Source organism: Bombus flavifrons, chromosome 6, assembly GCF_040668555.2.
Source record: "Bombus flavifrons isolate JBK064 chromosome 6, iyBomFlav1_principal, whole genome shotgun sequence".
NCBI lineage: Eukaryota > Metazoa > Arthropoda > Insecta > Hymenoptera > Apidae > Bombus > Bombus flavifrons.
In genome coordinates, this window is record NC_138447.1 from 16,994,066 (window position 1) to 17,008,357 (window position 14,292).

Genomic DNA, 14,292 nt, shown 5'->3' on the forward strand with positions numbered 1-14,292 from the left:
TCGTCAGAATGGCAAATTGATTTTTGATCTTCTGCTTTTGCAATTATTGAGGGCATTCGAATGGCCTTTTTGGCAAAATTGATCGATTACTTTTTATTATACTACTTGTTAAATTAACTACATTTCTTGTAATATTAATTATAATCATAATCTGTTCCATAAGGGATTTATGCTTCTTTCGAAAACTTTAAAATATATAAATCTTTGCATGAACGTATGGCATTGACTAAATATATTTTTTATTAATTATTTTATGGCTCGCGATAAAGAACTCGAAACTACAGCTGGAAAATTCGACAAAAGATTCGATGTAATCCATGTTTTGCACAGCCAAACTTTGTATTCCAATCTGGCTTATTATTAACATTGTCTTGTTAAAGTTCACGGTATTAACATGTTTTCAGTATTATGCGGAAACATAATGACTCCGTTGAAACGGTAGAAGAAGGTGTTACTTGAGAAACTCGAAAGAAATTGCCATTGAATTTCTACGTTTTTAATCTTCCTACTGAAATTAACTTCCACGCGAAACACCGCTTGAAACGTTCCGCGTACTTCAACCGGTGACATAATCGGTACATGAAAACGAAAAATTTCAAACAACGACATTCAATAAAGAAATAACAATCATTCCTCGCATGGAGCGCAAATATTATTTGATCGCGGTCGAGTTTCCCTTACACGCACTTAACAGAAAAAATGTACGTTTTAATTCTTCGCGAGTACGCTGTTCAATGAAAATGCACAGATCTGTTCGCGACGAATGAAACGCTCTAGCAAAAAGCCTGAAATTTTCTTCCCAATAAACGACAAGTTTTATTAAGGTCGGTAATTTATTTCTACTTCGCTAGGAATCAATATTAAATTTACCGAAACACGTGAACATCCAATAGCATTCATCGGAATAAAAATCCACGCGTATAAAAATCACAGAATTATAGTACGTCAATGGCAGGTTACAGCAAAGAAATCTTCCGTAACGAATACGCCATATATCCGACCAATCTTTCCAGCGGACAACTTTTCAATCCTCCTTGAGACTTCACGGATTTGCTAAAATCACCGAGGTCCACCGAATGGAATTTCATTGCAACGACCCTGTTTCTCTGATTTTCACGATTGCGATCGAAAGACCAGGAATTTCTTCCATCGATTCTACGGCAAACAGAAAAAGAAAAATCCTGCTCTCAGTCGGAATCGTTTCGCTCCGGTGCGCAACACAACGTATGCGCTTCACGTGTAACCCGTGCATGCTTACGCGTGGTATGCCGTGTCTCGATTCTTTCGCGCCTCATTCCCAACTACGCCTTTGCATTATAGATCATCGTGTCTCGTCGTACTTACTCTGTTGTATGGAATTTTAAACGAGAAACTTCCGTCACCCGGTCCTGTCGTAATCTGCATTTTCAACTTTTCATCGATCGACAGCGGAAGATGTAGAAGGGTAGAAAACGAAGAACGAAAGAGAAGCAAAGTAGACGGTTTCGGAATTGTCAATTTTTCTTATCGATGCGACGTTTAGAGATCGAGATTCGCTTTTTATAAGGAAATAATGGATGCTCATTTTTCGTTTTACATTATTTTATCGAATTACGTATGATCCATTTTGTTCTATCAAGATAAAAATCACAACGTTCGACAGATTAGGTTTCACGTTTGTATAGATATGCGTCGTTGTAACAGACGTGCTGTAAAAGAAAGATACTTTTCGAACAACATACTATATACTGATCCTACGTAAAAAATAAATATATAAGTAATAATAATAATAACAATAATAATAATAATTTAGAGCGAAATTTGCTTCAGTTCCCGGCGGATCGACTCGGTTCTTGATAGACGATCGTGTTGCATGCACGTGATATGTTGTTATCCCTGGTCAGGTTCTTTACGTAAACTGGAAAATTTCATTACTTTTAGAAGAACGAACGATAGTCTTTAATCGATACTTGCCATTTTATTAAATAAATGTCGTTTTCTTGCGAAAAGAATCCACTGATTTTGGTCGATGACTTTTTTTATAATAAATTATATATCGGCTTAATAATTTCTTTTCCCTGTATTTGTTTTCTTGGTGAAGGTAATTGAATTTTATTGGCATCGTTCTTTTTTTTTTTTTCTTTCCTTTTCTTGTAGAATATAAAGATTCTTTCGTAATACGTATTTATAAAAGGAATCTACAAAAGGATACTTTTATCTGTTTCTTCAATCTCATTAGACGCTAACAGCGTTTCCTTTTGTTGCAAATTTAGTCTATCTTTGGCGAACACATATTTTCACAGCAAATAAGAATCGATTCCTAATCTATATATATATATATATATATATATATGTCGGAGATGAAAGAACATCGGGGCCTTTCTTTTGGAATTTTCGGAAAATCCCCAATACATTCGCCTAGACTTTTTATGATAGCTGTACTTAAATAATAAAACTTAGAAGTAGTTGTTTATGATTTAATCCGATTATGTTTGCCCGAGATATATGACAGTAGGCTTGGACTCGAAGTGACACATCTGGTCGCTAAACGTAGCCATGGATGGACGTTTTTACCAAACACAAGTATGGAGTAGAGTTGTATAGCTCTCCTTAAAAATATAGTTGACCCGGGGGATACAGAGAGGTACAGAGAAGAGTATATAAGTGCAGTTCCATTTGGACCGAAAGCAGTTAGTCAAGTTCCACTTGTACTGTGGACAAATAAGTTGAGTTCGACTTAGACTTTGGAAGAAAACGCATTTGCTATCCCGTTGATCGTGGATTCGGTATTGAACCTAAGATCATTGTCATTAGCATCTCGAGTATCTAATCGCCACGGTTGCTTGTCAAATTCTGCAATAATCATATTTGTACCACTAAATATCGTCAATGAGAACTCCACATATATATTTATATCAACTACCCACGCGATTAACTCTGTTTATCTTCGCTATCTTATTATATCGTTATTTCTTCCTTGTTCATCGTAAAAGTAGCTTGATTTCGTCGAACAATTTTTCTTTCATTTTCATTTATAGAATATAAGAATTGTTCATTTATAAAAGATTTATGAGGAAACGCCTCTGTTTGTCTCTCTGATGCTGTGGTAATAAATGGTAAAAAAAAAAAAAAAAAAAATCGGTAAAAAACGCGTTGAATTACCTGTGGTTACGACCACCAGAAAAGTAAATACGAACACGTGTCGTCCGGGAAACAAGTTCACCGTGCAATTCCTTTTCACTTCGCTTTCATTTCCACTGCTTCCTTTACTTCTTCGCATCGAAACGTTTCAGGCTACGATTTGCGTGCTTTGCTATCGGAACGTTTGTTGCGAGAAGCAACTAGTGGAGTTACAACAGCGCGAGAAGAGAGTCCAGATCATAAATGAAAAATGTTTTTCTACGAAAAGAACCCTACTGCTTACTATTCCCACTGATTGTAAAACAAGAAACGTTTCACTAGTTCTTAAAGGAATTTCAGCATTATTTATGATATTATATAGTCGATTAATATATCATTTTCAATAGCAATGCAACGTGTGACCTGTTTATAAAACTGACTGATTTATAAAATGATAAATAATTCGAACATGTTTTTGCCATATCTATAATTCCATAATATAATCATCCTTCATAATAATAATAATAAAATAATTAAATTATTTCTATAAATAAAATTTAAAAAATAAATAAATTCTCATTTTAATTATTTTCATTAGACGAATTCTTATTCTATTTTCATATTCTATTTGCTTAATTAATAAAATCTCAAAAAAGAAATCGATTAATTTGTTTTTTTTTTCCTAGTCTAATTGATATGAAGCAACCATGGTGAAGATTATTCCTTTTTTTTGTTTTGTTTTAATCGGTAGTTATAATTTGTAAACAAATTATTGAAGCAAAAATTAAGATGCAGAAACTACATAGAAATACACATATGTACATTTGCTGGTTTAATGATAAGGATCATTTAAGTTATAATACAAACAAGATATTTCATTCGGTATTTCGAATTACTCGTATATGAGCTATATATACATGTATATAGCAGTATATATAGCTAGAATCTGGCTTATACAAGGTTTATTGCGTTGTTCTCTGCCGATTAAGAAAAAGCACCGGGTCCGATTAAAATGCAAATTCCAGTGAATCGAGGTTCTTTGGTGTAGCAAGGATCAGGTAATTTCTTATTAGCGGTAGCGCCAGATTACGCGAAACATTAACCTGATTATGAAGTGAAATTCGTGGAATAAACCGCACGATATAAAACCGTATATTTTGTCTTAATTATACGATTCACGTTTCCCAAATGATCATCTTGCAATTATGTTGCCCAATTATATAATACGTTCAACTATTTTTTAATAAACATATTTTTACGATATTAGGTTATTGATATTATCGGTATACAACAGTCAGTTCTATACAATGTTAATTGTTACGAGATAGACAGGGCGTCTCGATTAAATTGGAACATTTCATTTATCTTCAATACAAGACGACCTATGATGACCTATGGCATTATAGCCTTGAAACGACTATAGACACTGAGATATCGATGTTTCGATTACCTCTTTCAGACACATGTAAAATGCTCTTCAGCCACTTTATTTCTTTCTACACGTCGTAAAATTTTTACAACGTCGTAGGTATCGAAATAGACCTTTTTATCATAACTGTAACGTGTGTTGCAAATAAGATGTAAATAATATTTAATAAGATGTAACGTAAATAAGAGCGGAAGAAATACTTGCTTGCCTATTTTGAAATATCGTGTAACGAGTTTGTTCGATTTTTTCGTCGTACATCTATAAAATTATCAATGCAAAGATTAGTAAAAAAGTAAAGAAATTGTATTTTTTCTATCTAACCGAGCCAACTTTGAAATATCTCTGATCATCTGTGTCAGCTTGTGAAACGAGAACGTAGAATTGCCACGTGCTATCAAGAAACTGTAAACGTATTACTACAGAAACAGAGTTACGATCAGAATCATACAACGATAAAAAAGAAAAAAAAAAAAAAAAAAAGAAAAAAGAAAAAATGTTACGCCCGATAAAACCATGTCTGTGTACGAGCACCCGTACGTGATATGCTTCTGGCCGCGATTCTTTATTAATACCTGGAAACATGGCAGCTTCGACGATACAAATTCCACGAGATACGCCGGCTACCTACACGCGTCAATTTTTTAAACGCAACATCCTCCAATGGATGTATCAGATTGACAACTAAGTGACTGCGGGTTTTGTCAATACCATCTAATGACAAACTCCACAATCACTTAGTCGCCAATCCAACACATTTACCAATACACCATTGGGCGAAATTCAAATTTCCATTGACTTAAGCTGAAACACGTTCACGTTGATACATATTTCGATTACGTATAGATATGGCGAAGATTCGAAGAAGAAGAAAATTAAATTAACGTAACGATATTCCTTTTGTATTTTCTTTCGTATTTCGTACAAATCAGCATATCGAGACTCTATTTCCATGAAACGTGAATATTACTTCTGTTAGTTTCGTAGCATAGAAACCTAGAATCCGCTATTTGCTAGACTAAGCTCTGCAAGACTCTATATTTTTGAAAAATTTTCCCCTTGCTTTTTGTCAAAAGGCAATATCACGGGTGGAGCTATCGAGGAAATAATACAAATTTCGGAATCTATCCGAGGCCAGGCGAATCCCTGTGTGCCGCCTTTTCGCCATTCGTACTGTGTACGCGGCGTTTCGAAGGCACGATATCTATCGTTGTGGAGCGCTGTATCGATCCACATTCCATATTCTGGATTCCCGGTTGGAACGGCCAGTTTCTGTATCTGCGCGCGTACAGGTAGTAGACACGATAAAGGAGATTACGAATTTCGTTAAATTATACAGCGAACCGGGTGAATTTTAAAGCCAGGGAAAAATAAAAGCAATGGCGATATACTATGTTTCCCGGCGCTTATCTTTCTGTATACTTGCCGAGTCCATTTTCGCGAGTTACATTCGCAACGATCGGTACTTGTAAGCGGACTTTGTCGAATCGAAAAGCGGAAGGTCATACGTAAGCTGCGCACGAGCGACGAGTCTTAATCGGTTTATCGTGCGAAATTTCCATGAATTGAGCGCAATATAGCGTAAGTTAATAGATTTTCGCGAGAAGTTTCAGCGTCAAACTGATGGACGCAACGCGAGCAGTAAATTGTTGCTCTGTTTCTCACTGCCTCGAGAACATGGATTTCCTTGGTGTGCCATTAAATGCCGTGAACAACTGTCGTTTGATCGATCGTTCGAACAGAAACTTCGTTTGTCTCACGGCAAGGAGTATCATTTTTCGTTCAGATTCGCTGAGAAAATAATCCTTATACGATAAGATGCAATCAAAAGGTGTTAGTTATTATTGAAATTCCTGTATAATTGTTTATTTCCTATTATTATATGAATTTTGTGTTATTATTATTATTATTATTATTATTATTATTATTATGAATTATAATGACTTGTTAGTTTGAATGTAGAATTATTAGCAGAATTTTAAGCCGCGGAAAGTTTAAGGTAGCAGAAGAAAATTTAATTTCAATCTTCGGGTAAATTTATCCATTTCAAATATATGAGAAATGTATGGTATTTTTAATATTTAACAACAAGTAGAATGATAGATGGAGAATTTATGTATTTTGAGTTAAATTGTGTAAAGAAATTCTGTCGTAATATACCCTTGGTGATAAAATTTATCCAGAGTCGAAAAATAAATATCGATCATCGATAAAGGGAGAAACGAAGACGAGGAATATGTGTTTCTTGTTCATCGTTGGTACTTTAGAACATGGAATACAAAACACAGGCTAGATAATCAATGGTAAATATAAAGTTCCATAAGATGGTAAGTCCATACTTTTTATCTCGTCTGTGCCTTCAATCCTCAAGACAGTCCTCTCTCTCTCAGCGGTAGATTTTATAACCAATAAGTGATAAGAAGGATATCAACGTTATCACTAGAGAAACAACATAAAATACTGACAATCTGTTTTACCTACATCGAAACGACTAGTTCTCTCTAAGAACTTATCGATTACTTAACATTTTTACCGACCCTGCTTTGTCGGTATTTTCCTAAACAGTTTTATAAGCCTGTATTTTATCCACAGAATAAAACGAGGAATGAAATAAAATGAAATGAAAATTAAATTTAAAAAATGAAACGAAAATTAAAATAGAATTAAAGGATACAAATCAAATTAAAATAATTAAACATTGATTGCTTATCAAGAATTCTATAAACATTGGAAAAATAAAAATTATCGGAATGCCTAGAATCAAAGGTGATATAATTTTACTAGAAATTTCATATTTATCGATACTGTACGAATAAACCCTAAATACGTACTACAATTAAAGCATTCGCGATGCTCTTTTCAATTAAATTTCTGTATGTACATACTGATTAAAATAAATATGCTCTACCAGCGAGATTTTCCGCTGACACATACGTGGATTTCTCTGTAAGAACGAAGCTACATGCTAACAAGCTGACACGTGCACAACAGCCACGTGGCTGTTACTAACGAGTCTAAAAATTATTTTTGACGAGTGACCTCCGTACGCGCTGTCTCGGAAAAACGTTCTTTTAACGAGTTTTATAAATGAATTGACATACGCACGTTTATTTTATTACACGATCGTTTTCCTTTTCCATCATTATTTTTAGAAACCTTTATACCTTTATATTTTGGTACCTTTATATCATATAATTTTATATTATATAATATCGACGATATTAAATTAAATGTTTGCTTATATATTAAAAGCGAAGACACTTTCATCAATTTATAACTAACAACAATAAACGATTAAAAAATTATTTCACGAATAAATTGTACGAATACGAGAAACCATCCGGCATCAATCAAACACAGCGATTTTTAAAGAGCAATTGTTAGAGTTATCCTGGATACCTTTGATCTTAAAATGGAACGCGCACGGCATGGCATTGAAACAATTATACCTTCGCATCGTGCAAACAATCAATTTTCCTTAAATTAGTAGCCGACTGTTAAGTAATTAGCAGAGCATGTAGTTCCAATTGATAGCAGTTACTAATAGGATTTCGAACAGTTATGGTACGCGCTATGCAACGAATCATTATTATCAAATTCGTATAGGTAATAATTTCTCATCGAGCCGTGAATTATTCGACTGTATATATAAATGTTTAAATAAATGTAAGAAATAACAAAATTGTAAAATTTAATGTACAAAGAATTGGAAGAATTTGCAAATTCAATAAAAAACGTTTTCCCATTTTTCTGTAGAAACCGGAAAAACCTAATTAGAATGTTATGGATACAAGCTAATTTTTCATACATCCAGTATGTTAGTCGATCGATATGTTAGCGTTTGAGAATATGGCAAACTATAATGCACATGTAATGATGTGTATGTGTTCCGGACAAAGAATATACGGGTGTATTACTGCACTGAAAGTAACGGTTCACGCTATTAAGCTAATATAATTAAGTTGGGTAATTACGCAACGGTTCAGAACGGCTCCAAGTATGTTGACGTTGGTCAAATAATACCGAGACCATTAATTAATGGTTAACCTTTTTGCACGTCGAGTGATCTAACTGCAAGTGAATTAAGGACAGTGTCGATAAGTTGACGAAACTTTCAGTCATCTTTCTATATCTAATTAAGTCAGCGCGATGTCAGCGCGATTTATATTTTAAATTTAAAGAAGAAATTAAAAAGAATATAAAATTGGATATGGAAAAATACCAATTTAATGCTATCATTTAGAACTAATTGATTTTTATAACGTTTATCGACGGTACCTTATGATTATCGATTACTGCAGATTGGGCGGAGAAGCGAAAACTATTTTACAAAGTATTTCTGTCTAATTAGCCATAAAATTTGTCTACCTAAAGTAGTAAGTAGAAACTGAAATTAAAATGAATTGTACCATTGTACGAAACGCCGTGTCCGACTAATCACAAGCTTATCTACTTAGAGTAGAATTGTATTAACGAAGCTTCGCGTCAGGCTACTTAAGACTTAACGTAAGTAGTGGAAAATAAGATTAAGAAGAATTGTACTAATGAAGCTCTGTGTCTGGTTGGTCACGAGATTTATCAACTTGAAAGTTTACGTGGTATTTTAAAAGTTTCTTTTACAAAATTACGAGAATTATATGAAAATATAATTGACAAATATTATCGGAAATTTATCATACAATAATATAAAGAAGTAAAATTTCTTATTTCTTATTAAAAACAAAAAAGAAAAAGAAAAAAGGGAGAGATACTTTTCGATCCTTTTGTTAAGCTAAGTTTTGTCTTAAGGGCATGAAATTTCGCATTACTTGAAGTAATATTTCAAATTACGCGATATAGCATCTACATAGTTATAAAACTATCCCACGCAATTTTGTGGCATAGATATAAGTTAGGGGAAACTTGTGCGTGGTATTTAACGTGCTAGATCGCATCAAACTTACATATAGAGTATAGCCAACCTATAATACCTCGTGTATCGATGATATTCTCGACATGTGATCAGAATAAATCTTAATCAAGCGGAATAGACGCTAATAATACGGATAATAATAGAAATTAGCTGCTTCAATTAACTAGTCACTAATATTAGAAAAATACAAATAAAATATTCGAAACAAATTATACTCTTTCATATCGATTAATAATTCGATACTTTTCACTGAACATTCTAAAAAAAATATCAATCTTAAGAAAAAGGAAATTATAAAACTGTCCGAAATTCTAAATTTTACAAGAGCGAATTACTACAAAAATTTAATATTGTAACAACTATGATTCAAATCGGAAGAACGTGCGCAACATTTTTTTTAATTTATCGCGTTAATCTACGAACGAATATCCCGCGATGAAAATATTTATAAAATCAAACATACGACTTATAAAATTTATGAAATAAAAGAGCTGGAAAAAAATGTCTATTTTCCTATATTGACAAGGCAACTTCGTAATTTTTATTCGAGGCACGTATAGCGATTCATATAGAGAAGCATATCTTACATACCGTAGTCTGCACTGCATGGTAATTCTTCTGCTGTTTTCGCCAACAATTGAGCACGTGTGACGCGGAGGCGTCGTGACAATGCTCGGAACAGCCTTCTTGTCGTGTTTCCGACTTCTTCGTGCCCGGTGGATCTGGCCAACGATCCAGACTGCTCCAATATTTTCCCTTTCGTCTCACCGCGTAATATCGATACACCACTATCGTCATTGCGACGAACAGGGCCAAGCCAGTTCCAGCGGCTGCCCCGAAGATCGCCGAGGAAACCATATCCCCCCTCTTTTCTTATCGCACTTTTCGCTCGATTTTTCCTCCTTTCTGAACCGTTGCCGCCAGTTAGATTCTCTTCAGCCTGAGATCTGAAAAAGGTTGGTCCCATTAGAACGAAAAAGGAAGCTTCCAAGACTAGTTTGATTGGATCATACTCGTTGTCACGTTATACTTTCCCTATTTTTCCTTCTGGAAATTCGTTGGCATTATTGCTACCGAAATGTTGTTCCTGCAATCTCTTGCAATCTTAAAGATGAAAGTCTATTTATTCGAGAATGATTTGGGATCGTTCGAATGGATACTAAGTTTCACATTTATACGGTTTGAATAGTACGATATGATATATCGTAACGAAATTTGGAATATACGCTGCTATAGGTAAGCATAGCATTAGCGAATAGAAAGTTATTTTATGTCTAAATACAAATTGGAAATCTACAATAAAATTCTTTCACTTAAAGTCTGAACGAATTCATAGGTATTTTGCCAAGAATTAATCTTCACGTTCAATTTTCACGGAAACGAGGGATCAATTAAAAAATTATGCTCTACATTTTTAACTGATTTTGCACCACGCGTTCTTCGCGTCACATTGTGTATTTAGCAAGAGTATCCGAAGCTTCGGATAATAAAAGGATAAAGAGGGTGGAACACGGTTTCCCACTTAAAATTATCATTAAGCCGCTATGAATTAAATCACTGTAAAATATTCCCAGCTATTTTACTGCTCTCCACACGTATTCAGGTATATATTTCTTTTTGAACTTTTCAACCTCATGCATATTTATTCCATGTTGCTCCTGGAATCGTCCGAATGATCGGCGTTCATTTTACTAACTTGCTTCGGGGAAGAATGAACATAGAATGGGAATTACCGAAGCGTGCCGAGGCTCCAAAGGTCAAAGTTTATTGGTCAACATCAACTACGCGAGGGAAAAAAAAGAAAGAAGTAAGAACAATGAAAAAAGTTTAATACGCTTGCCAACATATTATACATTTCGCCGTAATCGTTGCGTTACGATCGCGTTTACGAGGGTCTTCTATGCGCGGCCGACCATTTAACGCGAATGGAGGAAAACGGCGAACGATGCGCAGACAACGAATCTGTGAATTCCCGACCCTGTCGATTTGGACAGGAATCTTATGAACCGTCCTTTCTTTGTTTGCTTTTATTTGCCACGCAAACCGAATTCGCGCGTCGAGGAGGCAACGAGAAGGGAAAGAAGAACACAGTTATGTCGTTGTTTTACGGTGTTATTAATAAGATCATAATCGGGGAGAGTGATACATACAAATTGCGTGAATAAATTGCGACAGAAGAAGAGTTTCGAGATGTTTAATAGATTTCGTGATATAGTGTCATTGTTTGTCTCAATATGCTGCTGATTGGTTTATGAGAACAGCCCTTTATGCGTTAATTGATGCGTTATATTAGTGAAAGTAATTCAATTTTTAAATTGATATTTATATCATTCATTTTTCTGGAGTTTTGATATTTCAATTATGGCTTAGTTAAATCCTCTAAAACAACTGTAAACGCGCAATAATGTTAATAAGAATTTCTTTAGACTTAATATTGTTAGTGTATGTATACGTATACATATATTCTTTCGATGCTCGATACTTGAGTCGACGGTTCGATAAAGAATGAAGGAGACACCTTTAGGTGTCTTTCTTTTCTCACCTATGAAAACCTATGAAAACCTATGAAAACTGAAACCGAATGACGGACGTGGAAAATTCTTCGCGAGAGAAAAATTTTGTTGAATTTTATACAGACGTCTATAATGATATGTGTATGTATATATATGTATACGACATATACATTTGCATATACATACATATATATATATCTTTGACTAACTGTTCATTTCACGATCATTGTATGAATTTAATTATCGTATAAATGGTTAAAAGTTATGGGACTAGCGTGGAAATTAGTGTGTCCTCGTTATCGCTCGAACTTCAGGGATCTGAGCTTCTATCTCGTACCATCCATTTTCGTCATTGAATCGTGACGCTCATCGTGCAATTTCCCAGTCGAGTAGAACCAACAGCTTCGTCCAGCACGCACATGCACAATCCGACAACGCAGGGCTTTTGGCAAGCTCGTCGAACTTTCAAGTTGACATCTTGCTCCTGCGTCACGGTGCGTATACCGTGGATTAATCTATTCAGTTTCTATGGCGATGGCTTATCTTACTGTGACGCCTGGCCTGAATCAACGTATGATAATAAAAAGGAAAATGGTGCATCTCGTGAATAAGAAGATCGTGGAATCTAGGAAGATATAGAAGGAAAGAATAAAATAGACTGGAATAGAGGAAAAATTGAAAAGCTGATCGAAGAACATAGAAGACACTCGAGCAGGACATGTAAAATGTCTTATCTAGCTTTGAACGAATAGAAACGAATAGAAACGAATAGAAACGAATAGAAACAAACAACTGAGCGTTATTTAAAAGTGAATAAGAATTCATTAAGTCAATTGTACGGGCTGTTGACGTGCACGAACCGATCGACTAACATGCATATGCAATAGCGTCGATCGTACGATCCATAGAGTCCTCTCATCGATTAATTCTTTAATTGGCCGCGTTTTCACATCCAGACGGTGATTACATAGTCGCTTCTTCGCTATCGCGAAGCATATTAAAATGCTAACATGATCAATGAATCGTACGCAATCATCCTACCTTTTCACTTGTCACGTAAAGCTGTTGATTGATTGATCAAAACACGTTTCGATTTTCCAAAATATTCTTCTCCAAAAGTGAAATATTTTACGCGGTAAAAGATAACTTCAGTATTTGTGATACATATGTACGTACAATACACGGATATGTGGCAAATTGTTAACAAATGAGAAGCTGGTGAAATCGATAATACGTGGGGCTACACAAATACGGGCTGACCTATTTTCAGTTGTTAATATGCATATTTTCGAATGTGCTCAACTCTCTATTTTTAAGGCCAAGCAAAGGAAATTATTGCATAGGGGCTGCAAGAGAAGTTCAATGTCATTTATGATACGCCAAATTAAGCTATATCTATGGATATGTGACTCTATCACTGTGTTATGGAAATAAGTGGAAATTGAGTTTGGATGCTATCGAATAACTTTAATCTTTCCATGTCAAAATGTTCCCAGAAAATATAGATAGCAAAAAGCTACTGTCTTTTAAAAATATAGTAAAAATACAGTAAAAGTGGACAGTAGAAAATCATTCATCGGAATTAGACTAATTCTTGCTGATGAAAATGTTTGTCTGAACATAATTATAAATCCTATTATTTGAAGGAGAAAATATAGATAGTGAGAATAATCAGTTTGAATATAGATTCCTGCCATATGTATATGGCCTTCGATCATATAAATGCAGTTTCACCGTATAGTACCGACATAGCCAATATGGTTTAATCTTTTCAAAGATAGAATTACACTAAGAACGATCAATTTTGCTAGAATATGTGAATTTTAATCTATCTTATCTGCGTTCTCCTCTTCTTTTCATAGAGTATGTGAATTTTAATCTACCTCCTCCTCTGCGTTCTCATAAACGTGATTAATATTCACTGCGCAAGAGCGGCGATTAATCGAATTCCTGACAGTTTTAAGACAGTTTTAACAAATTCATGAGATTCGTTTGAATTTAGACACGCGTACCATGCAGACGATGTCTATCGGATTATAATCTTGTTAGAATTGCAAGAAATAAAGAAATGTGTACACGCGATTGCGCAAGACGTTCTTCAGGCGAGAAATTGGAGAAACGTGATCGAAAGGGATTGCTCGAAATTGAGCATCAACGAGATTTAACTCGACTTAATGAAAAAGAATGGTCGAGGTTCTTGTCGAATTTGATGGCAAAATATCTGCAAGAACATTTATTACGATACATATTACAAACAAGAATTACAACGTGGAAAAAGGATGGAGATGAAGAAAGAATCAGGAGACGCAAACGTTCAAGATAATCATCGAAGAAACATAATC

At 34.6% G+C, this 14,292-nt stretch overlaps 1 protein-coding gene across 7 annotated transcripts in view; it reads right to left on the bottom strand.

Moving 5' to 3' along the window:
* Positions 1–14,292, bottom strand: part of Sytbeta (Synaptotagmin beta) — a 97,633-nt gene that overhangs the window by 58,145 nt on the left and 25,196 nt on the right. For all 7 annotated transcript variants that reach the window (XM_069114497.1, XM_069114493.1, XM_069114499.1 and 4 more), the window contains one exon: positions 10,029–10,384. In XM_069114497.1, coding sequence (XP_068970598.1) covers positions 10,029–10,295 — 267 coding nt within the window. In that variant the 5' untranslated portion in view covers positions 10,296–10,384. The remainder of the gene's footprint in view (positions 1–10,028; positions 10,385–14,292) is intronic.